This window comes from Amphibalanus amphitrite, unplaced genomic scaffold (assembly GCF_019059575.1).
Source record: "Amphibalanus amphitrite isolate SeventyFive unplaced genomic scaffold, NRLGWU_Aamphi_draft 000229F_arrow, whole genome shotgun sequence".
NCBI lineage: Eukaryota > Metazoa > Arthropoda > Thecostraca > Balanomorpha > Balanidae > Amphibalanus > Amphibalanus amphitrite.
Window position 1 is genome coordinate 480,808 of NW_024881724.1, and position 19,950 is coordinate 500,757.

The 19,950-nt window shown below is 50.1% G+C and overlaps 1 protein-coding gene across 1 annotated transcript in view; it reads right to left on the reverse strand.

Moving 5' to 3' along the window:
* Positions 1–19,950, reverse strand: part of LOC122385748 (protein Skeletor, isoforms B/C-like) — a 31,603-nt gene that overhangs the window by 7,869 nt on the left and 3,784 nt on the right. Inside the window, exons 2-6 of the mRNA XM_043374234.1 lie at positions 10,611–10,751; positions 10,203–10,281; positions 8,069–8,186; positions 1,594–1,680; positions 180–331 (exon numbers count right to left, since the gene is read on the reverse strand). Coding sequence (XP_043230169.1) covers positions 180–331; positions 1,594–1,680; positions 8,069–8,186; positions 10,203–10,281; positions 10,611–10,751 — 577 coding nt within the window. The remainder of the gene's footprint in view (positions 1–179; positions 332–1,593; positions 1,681–8,068; positions 8,187–10,202; positions 10,282–10,610; positions 10,752–19,950) is intronic.

A 19,950-nucleotide genomic window follows, 5' to 3' on the forward strand; every position in this document is an offset into this window, starting at 1 on the left:
TACAACTCATCTCAAACTCACCTCACTTACAATAAGCTTACATTACAACGCGTTAAGAATTTAAATCATCGCAAGCTAACAGATAACCTTCAAGTCAGCTCACCGCGCACCGGCTTCATAGCTCACCCCATACCACCCTCAGCTCACAGTGAGCTCGGAGCTCACAAATTCCAACTGACCTGCCGGTCTCGTCCGGGACCTTGACACCGTTGGGCGAGGGCAGCGAGCCGTTGCCCACCCAGAAGAATGCGTCCGGGCCGCCGCCGTCGTAGTGGAAGTTGGGGATGTAGAATGTCTTCGTGTTCAGGATCACGATGTTGCCAGAGCTCACCTGAAGAGAAATGGTTCTGGTGAGTCAGATGGCACCCATAGTTCACCATATTTAGGGAAAAAGTAAAGTCTGAAGCCTCCAATACTTCATTACAAATACAACATTATGTGTGCTCGAGCTGTTCACATTTATTGCTTCTCCACTCCGCCCCCCCCCCCTAAAAAACGAAATACGATTTATGACCCACATCTTTTATCTTACGTGCAGCGCAAAGTGGTAATAACACATAGGTATTCTTGGAAAACAAAAATACTTGCAATGCTTGCTACTTTATCACATGGCATGAGGCAAAGGACGCAATTTGGTACTGCAGTGGGCGTGAAAATGAAAGGCAGCTTTGTTGGCGGCCGGAACCTGGGATCCGGTGCTCGACATCTACCTATGGTCAATATCCGGTGGTCGGCGACATGCGACTGAACATTCTGTTCATATCCCGCACCCACGTGATACGCAATGCATAACATCTGGTCCTCGTTCTTCCTTCCCTTCTCCCGCTCCCTCTCTCTCCCTCACACCCACGCTCTCTCCATCACTCCCTCTCCTGCTTCCGGCGATCACCTCTTTCAGGTCGACCCCCAGTGGAAACGGCCAACAACGACCAACGGTCGCACAACTATGCAGCTATAGAAGCTACCGCCGCCGCCAGCGCCGCCCGCCCAACAGCTCGCAAAGCTCATGATTCAGTGACGGGCTAAAATAGATTTAGCGAAGCAAAATAAAGGGCCCGATTTAAATACATTGGACTTTGGACGACTAACGAGGGGCTCGGTCGAATGGCAATTTGGCACCGTCAATTATTATGCCAAAAATTACATTCGACGTGTGAAAACAAAACGTATTACGGTTTGAAAGGTTTCTGCGATACAGCTTAAGAGCTTTAATGGACATTTGATTGCCTTCAGGCAATAGATACTGATAGAACAGTTTGCTATTCATCTGATAACAACAATCAACAACATTACGACGAATCCATAGTTTTTTTTCTTCAAAGAAATACCTATACAAAAAAGACAAATGCCTGATAGAGAAACCATTAGACGTCGCAGTCTTCTCCCACAGCAAGGTTCAAGTTCTGTTTGCTGAACAATCAACAGAGCTGCGAGCTGTTCGAGGAATCCGATACAATGAATTTCCAGTCCGGAAAACTTCTATAAATGACCTTTTCATTGTGCCGAGCTGTGCGATAGAGATGTTCTAGCGCGGTAATGTAACCGAAACCAACTGACCCAATGTGCAGCTATAAGAGACTATGTGCAACTTACGCCATGCGCCAGCGTGGAGAACTTGCCCAGCTGCACCTTCCTCGGTGGTACGAGACGCTCGGGGATGAACACGTCACCAAAGTTCACCTGCGGAAGAAAACAATGGCAGCGTGTCAGGCGACAAAGTTCGAACGGTCAGAGACGCACAGAGCATTTCCTGGCGCGGTGTGGGCCCACATGCTATGCATGCACTGGTCACAAAACCATGCCTGAGAAAGCCCGCCACTTATCTTCAGTTTTAGCGATTGAATAACTTAAATGAATCATTTAAATTTGCCAGGCAAACATATGCACTGTATAATACAAATAAAAGTGATTCCGAGGAAGATAACGTTTGACTTGAAATTCCGAATCCCGTAACTAAAGCAATAACAGTAAATACAAGTAAAGCGAGTAAAACGATTAAACGTAACTCAAGGATGCACTGCGTGTTTCCAATACATAAACAGTCGATCCATTGCACAATGCACAGCCTCAGTCACGCTCGAGGTTTGAGGTCGGACCTGATAAACTTCCGCTTCTTCAACTCTCGTCCCGTAAGACCTCAGCACGCACCACCATCCCTCCGACCCCCAGCTCTCGCCCACCCCTCCAGGCACTCCCAGTCCCCCCCCCCCCGACCCCGTCCAGCAACATTAGACCGGGCGGCGTCTGCAGTGATCACCGCCGGCGACCCGCCGACTGCGAACCGTCGAGCTGCCCGACTCCGGGGTCTCCGGGAGAGCTCCGGGAGAGCTCCGGGAGCTCGTCCTTAGTCGTCCGATCGATCGCAGCCTCACGGCACGGTCGCGGCCGCCCTGCCGGGCACCGCTCGTCCACGTGCAGCACTCCCTGCGAGCCTCACAGCCCACGTCCCCGGGGAAACATCAGCTGTTCGGCAATTTGGGGATTATCTTCATGTGGGGAGAGGTGCGTTTTCGTAATTAGGTTGATATGGCTATATGAGAGACGAATGCTCACATTACATGGGTACCTATCGCAACCAAGTGTGTAAAGATAGCTCATAGCATTGTTCATTAAATCAATTTAACGTTAAGTTTAGCTGAGTTTATCCATGCTAGGAATGCCTAAATAAAGGCTATATCCTGAAAATTCAGAGCAGCGAATGAAAGGAGAACCAAGTTAACTGGAGTTGTATGCAATCAAGGCGCAACTTTTAAGGTGTCTTGGGAAATGCCAGAAAAGATCAAACAAATGTGAAGCCTGCAGTTCAAGAGTTCTGTAAGAAGAGCAGCGGAGCTTCCTTGGCGATGCTCAGGTCAAATTAAGCTCAGTTTGACATCACTCTTTTCAACGAAAAAAAAACACAAAGGGCTCTCCTAACCTTTTTTTCGACATATACCTATGCCCTGGATTTTTGTACTTAAAATATACCTATGTTGAAGAAAATCAAATAAGTTTACCAACCTTATGACAGAAATAATTTTGTGCAAATAATCGAAAACTAAATTTTATTAAAATAATCGGAACAAAATCGTTCATTCAGACATTGTGTAACACCCGGCCACGGCTCCGGTAGTGCCGAGTCGGAGGAGGTGTGGGACGGGCCCCGGCCGGGGAGCCAGCGCGGCGCCGCCGGCTCGGCACGCCGTTAAATTGTTATTGACCGGTCGCCGGGGACGTGGTCGAGCGCCGGGGCCACTGCACTGCCGAGTCGTCTGATAGCCGGGCTCGGCGGATCGTCCTGGCCAACCCCGGGCGAGAGGAGAGCCAGCCAAATGAGGGCCCGGCCGGCCCGCAGTGCCGATACTAGTGCGGCGGTGCGGGGTAACAGTGAGAGTTGGGTGGGGTGGGAGGTTGTCGGGCTGAGATGTCAATCGGTTATAAACTTTTTGATACACCAATACTTAAGAAATACCGATTTGGTATGCGGTATCTGGAACCAAACATCATTACGGAGCGAGCGAAGCGAGCGTAGTCTTTCGTAGACGGAAATTTCTGAGTATGAGCGGCCGGCCGGCCGCGCGGACGCTTTTGCGAGGCTTATATCTTAGCAACCACTTAACCGATTTACATGCGGTAATTTTTGTAGGGTAGCTTCATACGTTCTACCACGTATTGGACTATTCCGATGCATGTGAGTGACCCCTTATGCACGTGTCACGTGCAAAGCGAAGAGGTGTCAGTTTTGTAACAATCGCAATATCTCGGTAACTACTGGGTCTATTGCGCTGAAAGCTGGTAGGTAGGCAGGCACCCACTAGGCGATGCATTTCCATGTGCCATAGTTGGGGTGCTGCTGCACGTGCGCACGTGCAGGGGTCGATTCCAGATCTCGAGAACGGCTGGACCGATTGCTCTCAAATTTGGTGTGCTCCAATTTGGCACATCGCCCTCTCGCTTCCTCTCGCTCGCTCCGTTAGTCGCCCCAAAAGGCGTTATACTGGTTGGTATGTAATGCTGGTTTTTAAATACCCATAAAATGTTTCCCATGGTTTTGATCATTTTTATCTGTTCCCGTTTATCAAACATCGCTGGTAAGGTATGATTGTTTGCAGTTCTTACCTAGTCCGATTGCAATAGAGGACTATTAAAAATACAGCAGGTGAAATGCATCGCATACCTGCTAATGAACAATTTCGAAATGTTCAGCAGTGTACAAACGCGAATAAGAAACAAAGGTTAAGCTTGCACAATCCTACTTAGGTTGGGTGCTCATACAATTCATATACCAGACCCACCCAGACTCTTTGCAGATCGACTGCACCGGCCAAGACAATGACCCATATAAATGCGGCCACTGAAGGGCGTATGATGGGTCGAATTAGCCTCACCCCTATAGACGGGTAAGTGTCGCCCACAGATTGGTCAATATGCTCAGCCTCCTTCAGTAATGGACTGCAAACAGCACCCAGCCGCTTCCGCGGTCACCCCGCCTCCGCGTATGATCCCATCGTGGCCACCGACACAATGCTGGATCGTAAAATATACGGATAGGTTTATCACGACCGGTTTTACGGACATTCTTTAGAAGAAGTTAACAACATTCTGTCACTTTGAACGGAATGTAGATGCTTACATAATAGGTATATCCTTGCTTGCAGCTCAATAGGTAGAATAAATTAAATGCAAGATTTGCTGGTAAATAACTAAAAATAAACATTACCTGCCGACAAAATTCGAATGATTTTAAAATGACGCCTAATCATCTCTCATATTTTAATTGAACCATCATTTTGAGCGCAATCTATATATAATGCAATGTCACATCATCTTCCCCAATCCACGTTTCCATCCGTCGCTCTGTCACCCTCACGCCAGGCGCCCCTCCCCCACGACTAACATTATTCAGTGTGCCCACAAGCAATGACGGCTCATGACCGCCAGCCGTGCGTGCGACCTAATGACTCCGTCACTGCCCCAGTACCGCGTCCTCGCGCGTGGCCGACACGGGGGGGGGGTAGAGGGGGAGGGGAAGATGAGGAGCGTATCCGCACGGACCGATGCGACGGCCGACTCGCATCGTCCGGTTACCGGGGCGACCTGAGAGTCGATCAATGTCCCTGAGCGGTGGCGGCGGCGGCGGCGGCGGGCCCGAGCAGCCGAGCGGGCAGAGCTGAGCACCTGCTGGGAGCGCTGGGCTCTGGTCTGGGAGAGCTGAGGTCTGAGCTGGGAGAGCTGAGCTCTATAGGCTGGGAGAGCTGAGGTCTAAGCTGGGAGCGCTGTGCTCTGGTCTGGGAGAGCTGAGGTCTGAGCTGGGAGAGCTGGGCTCTGGGCTGGTAGAGCTGAGGTCTGAGCAGGAATTGGGATGCGCCCTGAGCTGAACTCATGCGGGAAGAGCTGAGCTCTGAGCTGGGAGAGCTGAGCTCCGAATGAGCTGTTAGCTGGGTAGCTCCGGAGAGAGCTGAGTTCTGAGCTGAGTAGCTTATGGAAGAGTTTAACTATGGGCTGGGAGAGCTCCTGGGAGAGCTGTACTGTACTACAAGCTAGGCCCGAGAGCTAAACTTTGAGCTGGCGATTCTAGGTGAGCTCAAGTGAGAGGATCGACTTTTAGGAAAGCTAAGCTGAGCTGGACAGATCCTGGAAGAACTGAGCTATGAGCTGCACAACAGCCCAGCGAGGTGAAGTGCAGCTGTAGCGAGTAGCTGTCGAGTATCGAGAGACCTCATTTGAAGCATCCAAGACAGTGAGACCGTATCTGTAGCTGTCTGCCCAATACTAAGTAACTGCTCGGCAAACTGAGCTGAGCGGACGAGCCACCAAGTGATCTTAGTTGAGAGGAGCGACTACTGCGCTCGACAGAGTAAGGCAGCTACTAAACAAGCCACAGTGAGCTGACCTACGCTCCCGCCGCCCAAGTTGAGTTGAGCAACACTACGTAAGCGAAGGCCGCAGGTCAGTCAACTGCCGTATATTTATAGCAGGTCCAAAATAAACCAAAATTTATTGAATACGAACCAAAAGAAAAGGTTCAGAATAAAATGAAAATAGATTGCAAATAAATATTGAGTGACCAGCCATCATAACAGCACAGGGTAAGAGCATGGTCGACACCCAAAAACAGGTGTATGCTACAGATTAAATTGGCGAGATTTGAAAACCACATTGCCGTCCCGCAGACCACAGCAGAGGTTTATAATTTAGACGGTTCAGTCGAGCGGCTTCTGAACTGTCGCTATAACCCAACTGCAGAGTGGAGACAAAGCTCAGCCCGAGCGGGGCCGCTGGGCGGAAACACGGAGCGGAAACCTGACAATGCTCTGTCACAGTCACTGTCGGGGGAAACAGTTGTCACGCAATCGGCGTCCACCGCCACTGCGGTCGCAGACTCCTTTTCCCGTCTCGGTTCTTATCTCTACATAGGTACCACTCCAGAGTGGAGTTATGAGGCGTGTCCAACATTGCGTCCGAACTCCGAAGTCCAGAGACTGAATCCAGCGTCTGCGGCTGAGTCCGTTCATTTGAAGCTGAGACTGTCGCCAGAGATTGACCATTCGTGGGTGTCTTTATCCGTTTGTAGGCGCCTTTATCTGTACGTCTTTGTCCGTTCGTGGGCGTCAGTATCCGTTGGCCGCCAATGGCTCGCCGCCCACACCGGCAGCAGGCTGACCCATGACCTTCGCTGATCTCTCGAATCAGTACCTTGCAGACGGGCTGAAAGGCCATTCTTGGCTACACAGCGGACCCGGTGCAGAGTTTTTTTCCGCTGACCTTTATCATGCCTAAATGTATTATGCAATACCCTCGTTACCTGTTAGCAGCTTAAAGTGAACGTGACGAATGACGGTCCATTATCCGACTCACAGCACGAACGCACCAAATACACGCCCGCATATCAGTAGCCTTGGATCATCAACGTTCCAAGGCAGGTATGATGCATTGAATTTACAAAGCATGACGCTTTAACCAGCAGTGTGTAGAGTATGGATCTGATTGCAGCAATCACCAATCCTCCGTACCGTCCCGCCCCACCGTTCCCGTCCCGTCCCGTCTCCGCCTCGTCTCAATTGCCCCGTCCCGTCCCATCCAGTCCCATCCCGTCCCGTCCCGTCCCGTCCCGTCCTGCTGTCCCGTTTGGTCGTCCAGCCTCGTCCCCGTCCCATTTCATCCGGTCCCGTTCCGCCCCTTTCCTTCTCGCCCCTCCCGTTTCGTTTCGTCTCTTTCCATCTATTTCCCGTCTCGTTCCCATTTCATCCTTGTCTCTTTCCCATTTCGTCCCTCAGCCGTTTCGTATTCTCCTCTCTGTCACCGGTAAAAAGTCAGCGAACGCTGCTCGTCTGTCACTGTTGCGTTGGATTAGGTGGCGAGCACCCCTTTAAACCGGTGAATGTCGCCACTGAGATGGATGGATCTGCCACCGGAGCCACCGTGGGAGCCGCTAAAAGGCCAACTGCCGCTCTCAAATCACGCTGTTCCGGTGATATATAACGGCCAACAAGAGGGAGATCGAGCCACTGTTGCCGGTCATATGATGACAAGTATGAAAATACGGTGAAGTAAAAGGATCGTTGATTTGTAAGAATTGTGAATCATGAACAAGCAAACCAAATATATTTAATTAACATTAAAAAGGCCAATTAATTAATTAATTAATTAATTAATATACCTGGGTTTAAATATGACTTTACAGTCTCATATATTAAAAAGGCCGGTTTATAAAAAGGGCACAAGCCTCAAAGAAAGATATAATTATAATTATTAAACGACCATAAGCAACAGCGGTCTTCTGCTGTGTCAGACGAGTAATGGGCAACCAAAACCTTAATCATTAAGATGAAAATCATGATAAATATTCCATGATTAGGATCAAGCAGGCTCATCCATTCTTTCGGGTATGGACTCAATGACTTCCGCTACAGTTACTGGCCCAGGAATACCACAAGCCACAAAGGCACTCATACTCGTATACCTGAAAATGGATTCAGGGCATCTTGCAGGCTGATTTCCACGGGCCGTCTTCTAACTCCATCCGCTTGTCTGACATCCCTACCCATCTAGTAACTCCATTCCCCATCTGGCATCGGTCGTGACTCACCGTGAAGCGACGACACCAGATGGAGAGCCACTTCATCTCCTGGACCTTGAGGCCGGCCGGCAGGCGCAACACGATGTCGGCGCCGCTGTAACGCTGCAGCACCTTGTCCGGCCCCCGGCTGCGGTAAGGAATCAGCCGGGTCAGCAACGTGTGGTAAGTTAATTTTAGCGAGTTGGGTACAAAGGATTCGCGGAAGGATAAGGATTTCCGGTGACGAAAAATGCCAGCATGGCTGGACGAAAGCGCATCAAACTCAAACCACGATACTCCTGCATGATTCATAGTAATGATACGGGAACTTGCCCTCGGTGGTAAAACAGCCAGGTAAGATGCGGTGGGAGAATGGACCCGGGTGAATGAACTTTGGACTAACATCCAGACACGCCACGCTATCCCAACTCTGACGGGAGATTTTCAGAGTTCGGATTTGTGAAAACCGGTTCTTCAACGTGAGCCGGGTATAAGCGATAGTCGGACTCACTGCCGTCTTATGTCAGGTTCTCCCTCGTCACAACATGCCATTGAAAGTTATGTAAGTTCAGGCGATTGTATGGACTGTGCAGTTGCGGCAGTGTTTACTCAAAACGGTAAATAACTTTGATGAAAAGTTATAAGTACGTCGCTCGGCGATCTTAGAAAGGTTATACAGCTCGAACGTGCTGCACTTGGTTGTAAATTTAATGCGTCACATGCGAAACACAAATAGTTAAATTTGAATGCTTCATTACTTTGAATTGTATCTATGCATGCTTTCGTCAACGAAATTTTTAGAATTTAATCTTTAATTTTGAAATTATATCAAAAGCACCTCTCAAACATATTTCCCTGTCTATATTTAGTCTGAACGTGTTCTCGGGTCCGGCTTTCTCCTCCATGCTAATTTCAAGCCGACCTCCGCAGCCACTAACGGCCATTCGCCGCCCGCCGTAACGGCCGCGTCGGCCATCGTCGGGGTCGACGGGGCCGCCTCATCGAGACCGGCGGGCCGTCAGCGCGGCCGCCGCGCCGGTGCCGCCCGGTCGGCCGAGATTGACCCCGATCCATTCGGCCAGTGGTAAGCGACCGATTCCGGACGGCGAGCGGCATTGATTCGCGCTAAAGGGGGGGGGGGGGACGATCGACCACCGACCGATGGGGGGTTCTGGGGGGAGGGGGAGATCAGGAGGTGGGCAGCTTATGAAGACATTCCGCGGCCGAGGGCGGCGGCCGGGTGATTTATCGCCCAGCTATGGGCTGCTCCTGTGTATCAGGCGGCTACAGATGAACTCGCCAGAACAGATGGCGACAGGAAAAGAAAGAAAGTGGCAGACGAGAGGCGTGAGTGATGGTAAGGCGCAGCTGGTGCTCATGGCAATAAATCCACGTATAGGTATGGGTCCTGAAGAGACAAAGATACATGCATAGAAATACGGAATTAGTGCAGAATTGGTTGAAGAATATATTAAAGTGACCATCCCACCTTAACATTAGTTTTGACTTTTGAGTTGAGATAGCCAAAATGAGGTCCCCAGCTTGCACTTGCCGGTTTGAGCACTCACAAGATCGAGAAATGCCTCAAATCGAAAATATCTAATTTAAAAGTTGCAGCACTTGGATTCAGAGGGGCTAATGCATTAGAATGTCCCCTCTGAATGTGCGACGTTAGCGCAGATCTTACGATTTTAAATCTTTCACTAAAACGTTTGGTAGCACGCGGTGGTATATGCTGTTTTGCGCGCAACAATTGCCGCACTTTAAAAAAGTCGCTAGGAACAGCGGAGATTCCAAAAAGTAAACCAAAGTAAAAGTCTAATATGTTGAAAACCGGTGAATATTTTTCGATGAAATTTGGTAGATATTCATTTGCGCTCTTTCTGAACCGAGCGACATCACTTCCATGCCAATTCAATAACTTTTTTGAAGGTGGAAGGGTCCTTTGTCTGTCGACGTTTGCTAATTGCAGTTAAAATGCTTTATTCGTTATGAAATGCGGCTTGGCAGTTCGAAAAATATCAAATTCGACGAGAAGGATTGCGCTGATTTTATGCGCCAACTAACGCCAGAACATCCTATATATGTAGTTATGTGCTGGACATTGGAGCGGATACGAGGGCACAGAAATGGTAACCCAGCATCCGGTGGGTGGTGACCTCACCTTCTGTCGTCCGGGTAGGGCAGCAGAATACCCTGAGGACTCGGCTGCGGCGTCTCGTAACCGATCCAGAAGAAGGCATCTGAAACCGACGGCAAATATAGCAGCATGACAATCAGGGCTACGGAGGGGCTGAAACACAACCTGGAACGCATTTTTCATGCACATTGCACAATTTCCTATTCAACGTTGACTTGAGAGAACAATAAAAGAAACAAAATGATTGCCCTGTCCGAGTCGCAGGAGTGTTCGATGAACAATGACTCCTAAAGTACTCCTCAAGTACTCCTCAAGTACTCCTCAAGTTTTCAATGTAAAGAACAAACACTTCACTAACGGTGCAGCCTTAAAAATATGGTCTGGTCAACGCATTATTATAAAGCGACAAGAACCGCTTCAACTCTGACTGACCTGGACCCTGGCCATCGTAGCTGAAGTCTTTGATGAAGATGGTGTCCTCACTGGCTGCATACACTGTGCCCGCGATACCGTGGGCGTAGTTTTTGAACCGACCGATGTAGGCTCCGTAGTAATCCTGTTGAGCGAATGTCACTGTAGAAAGAGAAACAAGAAGTTAGGAGAGAACGGAGGTAGTTCGAGAGAAAGTGAGGAAGAGAGGGAGGGATGTAGGGAGAGAAAAGTGGAGAGAGAGAGAGAGAGAGAGAGAGAGAGGAGAGAGAGAGAGGAGAGAGAAAAAAGTGGAGAGAGAGAGAGAGAGAGAGAGAGGAGAGAGAGAGAGAGAGAGAGGAGAGAGAGAGAGAGAGCAGTGGGAGAATAGGAGAGAGATTAGGGCATGAATGCAGAAAGAGCTCGTGCTCTTGTGGTTTCTCGGTCGAAGCCTCACTTTTTCTATCATAAACGAGACAACTTACGCGACCACCAATATTTTCTCGATAAGCGAAATCATTATTTCATTTGGGTAAAGCTCATCGCTGCATAACGAAGAGTCATTGTTCCCGGTGGACCGCGGGGGACGCCCGTGGATGGCGCCGGCCAGGGACAGCCGGACGACGATCCTGTTACGCCAACAAGATGAGCCGATCTCGGACGGGAAGTTATCGGCTGAGCGCCAGGCATGACCTGAGTGCCAGATCGGCCGCCGACAGACGGAAAAAAGAGCAGTGCGGTTCGAGCCGGCCGGGCCCGGAAACCGTGGCTAGACCGAGACGAGGGGAAAGTGGCTGGTGCCGAGCAAACGGTTAGGTTCGAGTAGGAAATCAGTGCAAGGTAAACCTACACAGGAGAGTAGGATACGATCGGTGGACAAAGACATGCCGTAATGATTATCTCGTAGTGGTATGGGGAAGATTGGGGCGAGTGAAACATGCAGGTGATGCGAGGATAAACTCATTGACCACTGTGCTATCGATTATCAATGTTATTGACAACATTTTTCGTACATTATTATTGCAAACGTACGGTTGCATTGGCACGGTTTGTTCATACAGTGCGTGCAATACTATTGAGTAGCGGATTACGGAAAGAAACATTGCTTTTTCCAAGAGATGAGGGTGAATGTATGGCCTGTCACGTAATAATCATATCCTTTTGGAGTAAACATATACTTATAGCCATTTCACTAATATTCACAATAACATCCATGTAAAAAGCGTGTCTTTTACATGTGCTGTTCCGTTACGGTTCCCAGCCCACTGGTGTACGAACATAAATCCGCCTGGCATTTGTATGATATTTTACAAGCAACTCCATAAATGAACTAGTGAAACGCCTGGGAATTCCTTAGCTACGCATGATTTTCTCAGCTAATGCGAGGCGTGCAATGCTAGCGATACTACATGTGTCCAGTGTAGATATGATTACACCTACACTGCTATATTTGCTATAATCATCAGTAGAAAATATTCCTATCGCAGATGCCAGTATTTCTGCCGCTGACTGGCATCCAGTCCAGGCTATATTTTCCCACCATTGGGACACGATCAAGAGTCTGACGTCACCGCACGTGGGAGTGCAACGAGAATAGAATGGAGTGACCCATGCTCCGCGCGCAGAGCCGTGCAGCTTTGCGGCCGGGCCGCGATATCGAGTCTCCCGGAAACCGAGCCCGGCCGGCGGCCAGGAAGCGGGGAATTTTCCCACAACCGTGCACGCCGAGCCGCGTTTCTGGAAATCCCTTGACCGATAGACGCGGTTCGCTACTCCGGACCGCCAAGCCTTGGTGGCCGGACTCCCTAACATATTCATCAAACGGCAATAGAGAAGAAACCACTCCATGCGACTCTCAGTCCCTTGTCCTTACCTTTCCTTCCAATATGTTGTTGATTTCTTCGATACACATTAAAATCGTACAACTATGAAGGCTGAATCAGGAAGAGTGAAAAGAAACTCAAAATAAGCGCTACCCTTTTCAGCAGAAAATTATTTGATACAACACTGAAGTTGCCAAAGTCAAGTCTGGCGGAGGCAGCCCTCTCGCACTCGCCGACTCCTAGTCTAACCTATTGACGATGATCACGAGTTCAGAATGTCCCCAGGTCGAAGTATGTTATTCTTTCGGTATCGTCCCCTAGGTACCGCCTCGCCCTCTCCGCCGCCGATTCCTCCTGGTCCCTGATTATACAGAGTCGAGGCTGCTAAATTCGCCGGCTCTGCCGGCCACGCCGCCCGTAGTAGTGGTGTGCCAGCTTTACGTCCGTTCTTCGGAATACAGATGAGAGCAGATAGGCCGGCCAAGCGCCCAGATCCCGGCTGATTGTTTCTAAAGGCGTATGTATAAACAGCGTAGCGGACTTGTGAGCCACGGCACAGTCCCACCACGGCGCGCAGGAAATCTAGATGCGTCGTCGACATCGGCGCATCTTTGGAGCCCCGACATACTCTTAGCTGATGGTTGAACTGGCTAAAGTAACGACGCATGCATTGTGACAGGCAAATTTTTCCCATAACCTATTTACTCTCAGCTGTTGAGCCGTTGGCCGTCAGCTGTTAGGCACCATGTTCTGGAATTATTGCACGCCTTATTGCACGGCCAGCATTGCACTATTACTGCACTATTGTTATTTCCTACAGCATAACAGTGCAAATACAATACACAATGGCAATGATTACAGCAGCGCGGCAGCCAGTCCAAGGTTCGAGTAATAGTCCAGACAGGTATTAGTTATATTGACCGGTGCAATAAGGGGAGGCATTCGGGTCATTTGTACTCCCGTGGCATTCGAAAAATAAAACTTTTTTTTTAAAAGAAAAGGGCTTTTGAAATTTAATCTGCACAAGGCACAAGGAAACAAAATCCAAAGAGTTTTTAAAGACTTAACTTTTTTGACTAAAAGACTAACTTTTTTGAGAAGAGAAGACATGCTCGGACCGAGCGTCTCATTCCACTTTCCTCGATCCGCCAATGGGCTGCCAAATGATTTGATATGCCAAACGTCGACGGCGCAATGCAAACATCAAATGTTACTTCTGAAGGTTGCTGAAGCTCTCGTCTTTAAAACTTTCAGTTCCAACTCAAAGTTTTCTTCATTCGGTCCTATGGCCCTGACAGTCAGCTGTGTACAGCCCGCACATATTGTGTAAGGTGTGCGGGGGAGACCTCTATGGGATCGGCCGACTGCCGAGGGCGCAGCGAGAGGTAGGGAGCGGGGAGAGCGCGCGGAGGGGCGGCAGCTCGCAGGGACATCGTCGGAAGGTCGTCGTCTCCGTCGGGCCCGCTCTGGAGCCGCCCACGGTCGATGCCGACTGCCCGCGCCGACGACCCATCGGCACCGGCGAATAGACTCGTGGCGAGCAGCGGCGCCACGCTGGCTGCCGGCCGCCGCGTGACGTCACAATGCCGTGACGTCACAGCGTCGGTGTCAGCATGACGCCACGCCGAGAGAACAACGCACTATGTTGGTGGCGTGGTACAGTTTGAGGGAGGCGGTGAAAGAATGTCTGCACCTCGGACTGATGTATAACTAAAACTGTTTTGTAAGGAATCATATTGCTTTGTCTCGGACAGCAAATAACTTATGTCGATTGATGTTCTTACGGCTCTTAATAGGCATAGGATCGAACGGATCTTTTCTCAGTGATCCATGATGGTTAATAGTCCACGGGTGCCTATCGCCTATCCGATATGTACTAGTGTTAGTAGTTAATTTCATTTGAAAATGATATACAAGTAGTCACGAGGACATTTATTGCACACGGCTTGGAATTTCCTGGAACATCTGGCTTATTAGAACATCATTAGGGTCCACGTCAAAACAGCTAGTGACAATTGAGCTAGTCAAGATAGTGACTTTTGAGCTAGTACAAAAGAGCTAGTGCCTCAAAACAGCTAGTGACAAAATAGCTAGTAATGCAAAATAGCTAGTGCCTCAAAGCAGCTAGTGACAAAATAGCTAGCATCAATATAGCTAGTTAAGCAAAATAGGTCTACCTACTCTGAAAGGTCAACTTGAAAATTTGACCTCAGGTCAAGGTCATGACCTGACCGGAAAGGGTCATGTTGCATATCAGTCGATCCGTATCGTCGAGCTGAACACATCTAAGGCATTTTTATCGCTCTAGCATGCCTCTATCAAAAGTTATTTGCGAAAAACTGTTAGATACCATTGAACTAAGATGACCTCAGGCCATCTTAGGTCATAAACAGGGGTCACGGACACCATTTTCATGTTCAGTGTGTCTAAACCACTTGTAATTCAGTATTTGGGAGTGTTTATAATGTCTTTCGTCCAAAAGAGGCGCATTTCAATTTTCTCCCATTGACTTATAATGGGGAGGTCGCAAAATGGACCTGACCTTAGGTCATCGATATCAAAATTCTGAGATAAACATTTTTTACATGCTATTGCTCTTAGCAATCGCTGAAAGTTTCCATGCGATCGGTCACTCGGTGTAGCTATGGCAGACATTGAAACTTTTTATGAGGTGAGGTCACTTCAAGTGACCTGGTGACCTGACCTTGAATGAACTTGGTCTGAAATTTTCACAACATGTGTAGAATTGATGAGATATTCGCGAAAAACTACAAGGGGTGTTCAAACCCCTCCCCCCCAGCAGGGCGCGGGTTAATGAGACATACATAATTAACATACACATATCAAAACATTTATTCACAACTGCATGGTCAAGTCATCTAAACATAGCGAATAATCATAGGTGGCGGAACGGGGGGGGGGGGCACCGGGGCACCGTGCCCCCTTGAATTCTGCAATGGGGCACCAATAGTAAGGTGCCCCCCTTAAATTTGATGTATTAGTACCAGGGGCGGATTCGGGAAAACTCCAAGGGGAGGGTCATGAATCGAAGTGGTGCCCCTACCTATACCCAAAATTAAAACCTCAACGGATTTCGGCCACTTAATTTTGGTGGTGCCCTATTTTCAGTTTTTTATTTTCTTTATTTTTGGTTAGTCATGTGATGACTGGTGCCCCTGCTAGGCCGCTGGTGCCCCTGGAAAGACTGTGGTACCTATCTACCCTGCCCCCTGACAAGCCTAGGTGGGCCCTGACATGACTTAGGTGCCCATGGGCGCTGACAGGCCCGTGGTGTCCCTGACAGGCCTGTGGTGTCCTTGCTAGGCCTGTGGTGTCCCTGGGCCTTGGCAGGTCTGTGGTGCCCCTGGCGAGCCTGTAGTGCCCCTGTTAGAACGCAGGTGCCCTTGACAGGTTTGTGGTGCCCCTGACAATCCTAAAGTGCCAACGACAGACTTGTGGTGCCCTTGACAGGCCCATGGTGCCCTTGCGAGGCTGGTGGTTCCCCTGCGAAGCCGATAGTGCCCCTGGCAGGCCTCTGGTGCCCCTGGCAGGTCTGTGGTGCCCCTGGCAGGTCTGTGGTGCCCCTGGAAGACCTGTAGTGCTTTTGTAGTGCTTTTGCTAGGCCGATGGTGCTCCTGACAGGCCTGTGGTGCCACTGACAGGCCCGTGGAGCCCCTGCTAGGCCTGTGGTACCCCTGGCGGGCCTGTGGTGCCCCTGTCGGCTGTCAGGCCTGTGGTGCTACTGGCAGGCATGTGGTGACCCCAGGCCCTAAGTCATGACCCATGTGACCTCCCCCCTGGGATTCGCCACTGATTAGTACTGCACGATGGCTTCTTGGGAATTTGATACATGTATAGGATAAATGGAATTTATCAAACGACAATAAGGAAGGGACAAACACATAGGTGCTTGAGGATCAGCTTAAAGTTAACCACACATACGGGGGTGAACTGTCATTTTCGTTTAGTAAAAAAATAAATAAAAAAAAAATCATCGTGCCAGGGCTGTGGCGAAAAATAAGTGGCCTAAATCCGATGAGAAAACAGGATTTTATTTGGTGGTACCCTAGGTTTGGCTCCTTGAGCTGGTGCCCCCCCCCCCTTGTCTCAAATCGTTCCACCGCCTATGCGAAGCATGCACACGTACCATGCACACGTACCATGCACACGTACCATGGATGTCGCGCTGAATAACAGAGCAGTCGCCAGTCAGGCTCCGATGGGGCCCCAAATGAGGCCAAAGTCTACCTCCTGGCGTCAAAACACCTCACAAACTGGGGGCCCACACAAGCGACAACCGAGTGGCAGGCGTTAAGGTCATCGCTGCATGCATAAATAAAGCAACACAGGCATTGAAGGGACAAGACCAGCACCTTTCTCGCTTCTCTCTGCTTAGCATCATCGAATTAGGTCCAATTCCAATGGGCCACTCCATGACCTTTCGTTCAGACCTCTTCATCCCACTCCATCCGACAATTATGAAGATGATTCTTTGCCATAGGTGGAGCATTGTGCTGGACTATGGGTGCTGGAGCTCCCCAAATTCCACGCTGGCTTGGCATTGGAGCAGCAACAGACGGCGGAGGTCAAGGTCACCGCTAGGGAGGCGGCCGCGTGCGGCGGATTTGCTGCGCCCGAGCACTCATAGAACGGCACAATTCTCCACCTATCCTATGTTCCTTGCTGTTAGTTTGGTTTGATACCTAATAGAACCCGGGGCCTGACATGCATTTTTATATGATCTATCAGTCACTGTTGATAATATAGATCAGTCTGCATTGCAGTATGCACTTTGCATTGCATTAACCCATGCTTCAACACTTCGTCTCTATTAGGAAATATTCCTTTGACCCTTCGAAAGGGTTCAGCTTTCGAACAAATTTATGGAATGGCAGGGACTGATGTGTCGTGTGGAAGCAGGGACATTTATAGGTACACAATTATTTCCAGCAATCACATCACCGACCGTATGCATCACGGCCTTCTTAACCCAGAACGCCGTGCCTGTGTGTCTCTACAGCTGTGTCTGTGGCCGTGGCCGACTCCCAGACAGCACGCAGGCCGCCTCAGGCCATCTCTGCCCCATCCCTCGCCAGCCAGGCCGGCGTGGCGGCCCGTTCGGGCGGAATAACTGATGGGATCAGCTGCCAGACGGCCCGCCAAAGCCGATTGACCGACCGACCGCCGCCGACCGGGTGCTGGGCGGACCAGCGCTGGTGCTGGGAGAACCAGCGCTGGTGCTGGGAGGACCAGCGCTGATGCTGGGAGGACCAGCGCTGGTGCTGGGTGGGCGAGCGCTGGTGCCGGGCGGACCAGCGCTGGTGCTGGGAGGACCAGCGCTGGTGCTGGGAGGGTCAGCGCTGGTGCTGGGCGGACCAGCGCTGGTGCTGGGCGGACCAGCGCTGGTGCTGGGCGGACCAGCGCTGGTGCTGGGAGGACCAGCGCTGGTGCTGGGAGGACCAGCGCTGGTGCTGGGTGGGCGAGCGCTGGTGCCGGGCGGACCAGCGCTGGTGCTGGGAGGACCAGCGGTGGTGCTAGAAGGATCAGCGCTGGTGCTGGGTGGGCGAGCGCTGGTGCTGGGAGGACCAGCGCTGGTGCTTGGCCGGTGCTGTGTGCCGAGAGGCCAGAAATGGGATTGGCCATGGGGTGGGAGGTTGGAGCCTGGAGGGATGGTGATATTTTAAAGTCTACATAACTGAGCATGCCAGACGATTCCCGGTAGCGTTTGCAGAGTGATAGACCGCAAACTACAGGTAGATAGAGCCATGTTTTTTCTTTTCTCAGTAGTAGCTGCTTATGAACTCAACAAGATGCACTGGACTTTCCAACATGCTGGCTATATATGCAGCAGGCAACTGGGGAGGACAATCTATGCACAAACAGAGGCTATGCTATGCAATGTCCATTGTGCATTCTGGACTGCTTCTTGATGAAGTCGGCCGTTTCTAGAAAACTCTTCTGGCCATTGATTTACTAACCATGAGGCGTGATCGTGACAGAGACAGTGCATGTGACATTGCAGTGACTTGACGTCGTTATCACTCACAGAGGGTTTCCCTGTCTCAGTCCCGAGCTGAGTCATCTCCTGGTGCACCAGTGCAGTGCTGCCGGTCGAGTCTCAAGAGTTTGGGTGGAGCTGAGTTGTTCGCCGAGGTCTGAGCTCTGGCCATTGACGTCATCGGTCGTGGGACGAGCGTGGACTTTCACCGTGTCACGGGCATGGTGCCTGATGCACTAGTCCACAGGCGCTAAGACTAGCACTGGAAGGGTGGGATGTAGCCCACACACGGCAGGGATTGATCCGACTTAATGTGATACTTCATACTATAGAGAGTTTGGCCAGCTAGACTGGTGAAAAATAGTGAAAAGAGAACCTACGATACCTAACTTACACAATAACATTTCAAAAGCTTTTTACCATCAGCATGATTACACAACCAGACAGAATCTCCATTCAACGTAGCACCCTGAAAACCCGCCGAGCTCCCTCCCGAAATCACAGTTCATCTAACAGTTTCCCACGATTCCAGATCATCAGAGCTATCAGAACTACCTCGAAACAGCGACTACTGCATCAGGATGTTTGCACCAGTGGAATGACAAAACCAATCAATCAATGCATACCATCCGTACTTGATTGACAACGCTACGTATCTGCAGACAGCAAGGAAGCAAAAACAGCCCTAACGACCGGGTTGAGTCGGCGGATTGATACGAACAGGTGTGCAGTGTGCAAACAGGAAATAACAAGACCAATAGCCTCCGAAAAGTACCTATTTACGAATCATAATGGGAGTCAGGTGTGTTCGAACAAATGTTTGCTGATGTCCAGTCTCAAAGTTTTCTCCAACACTACGGCTTCGATGTGGTTAATAACAAAAACATGCCGCACAACTGGAACTAGAGCTGGACCGGTAGTCGCTGCAGTGGGCGCACCGTTTCGGTGACCCTGGATCCTAGTAAAAAGGCCACAAGGTCACATTCAGTAATTCGTGGAGTGGGTGACCGTCCGGAAGTGTTACAGTCTAGGCGACTCTGGAAAGAGATGCTTTGGTGCACAGCACAGGGAACCCCTCGTCAGATTAGAAACCGCACTGGTCACATGAGATTGAGCACTCGTGTGCGCAATGTGCATGCGGCAAGAAGTGGCATGAATTCCATGTAAGACATGTTCACAAGATGAAGATAATACCTGAAACAAAATATCTGATACGTTTTGCACAATGCGATAAAGCTGCTTTAAACACCCGAAAAGCAAGCACACGAGGAATCTAATGGAACAGCTGAAACCTAAAATATCAAATTATCTTCTGAACTAAACAGATCCACCATCGGAAACAGACACCACGCTGCTCTGTGATCCAGACTCGACTGCAGGCACAGTTGTGACTCAGAGCAGGCGGAGGTGTGTTTCAGACAGACTGGGGGCTCCCACGGTCATCTGACGTGTTATAGGAAGTACCGGCTGCTGGCGTCATGCAGCGAATATGACGGTCACCATGTACTACGAGAACATTAAGGGGGCTGTATCGTGACAGACT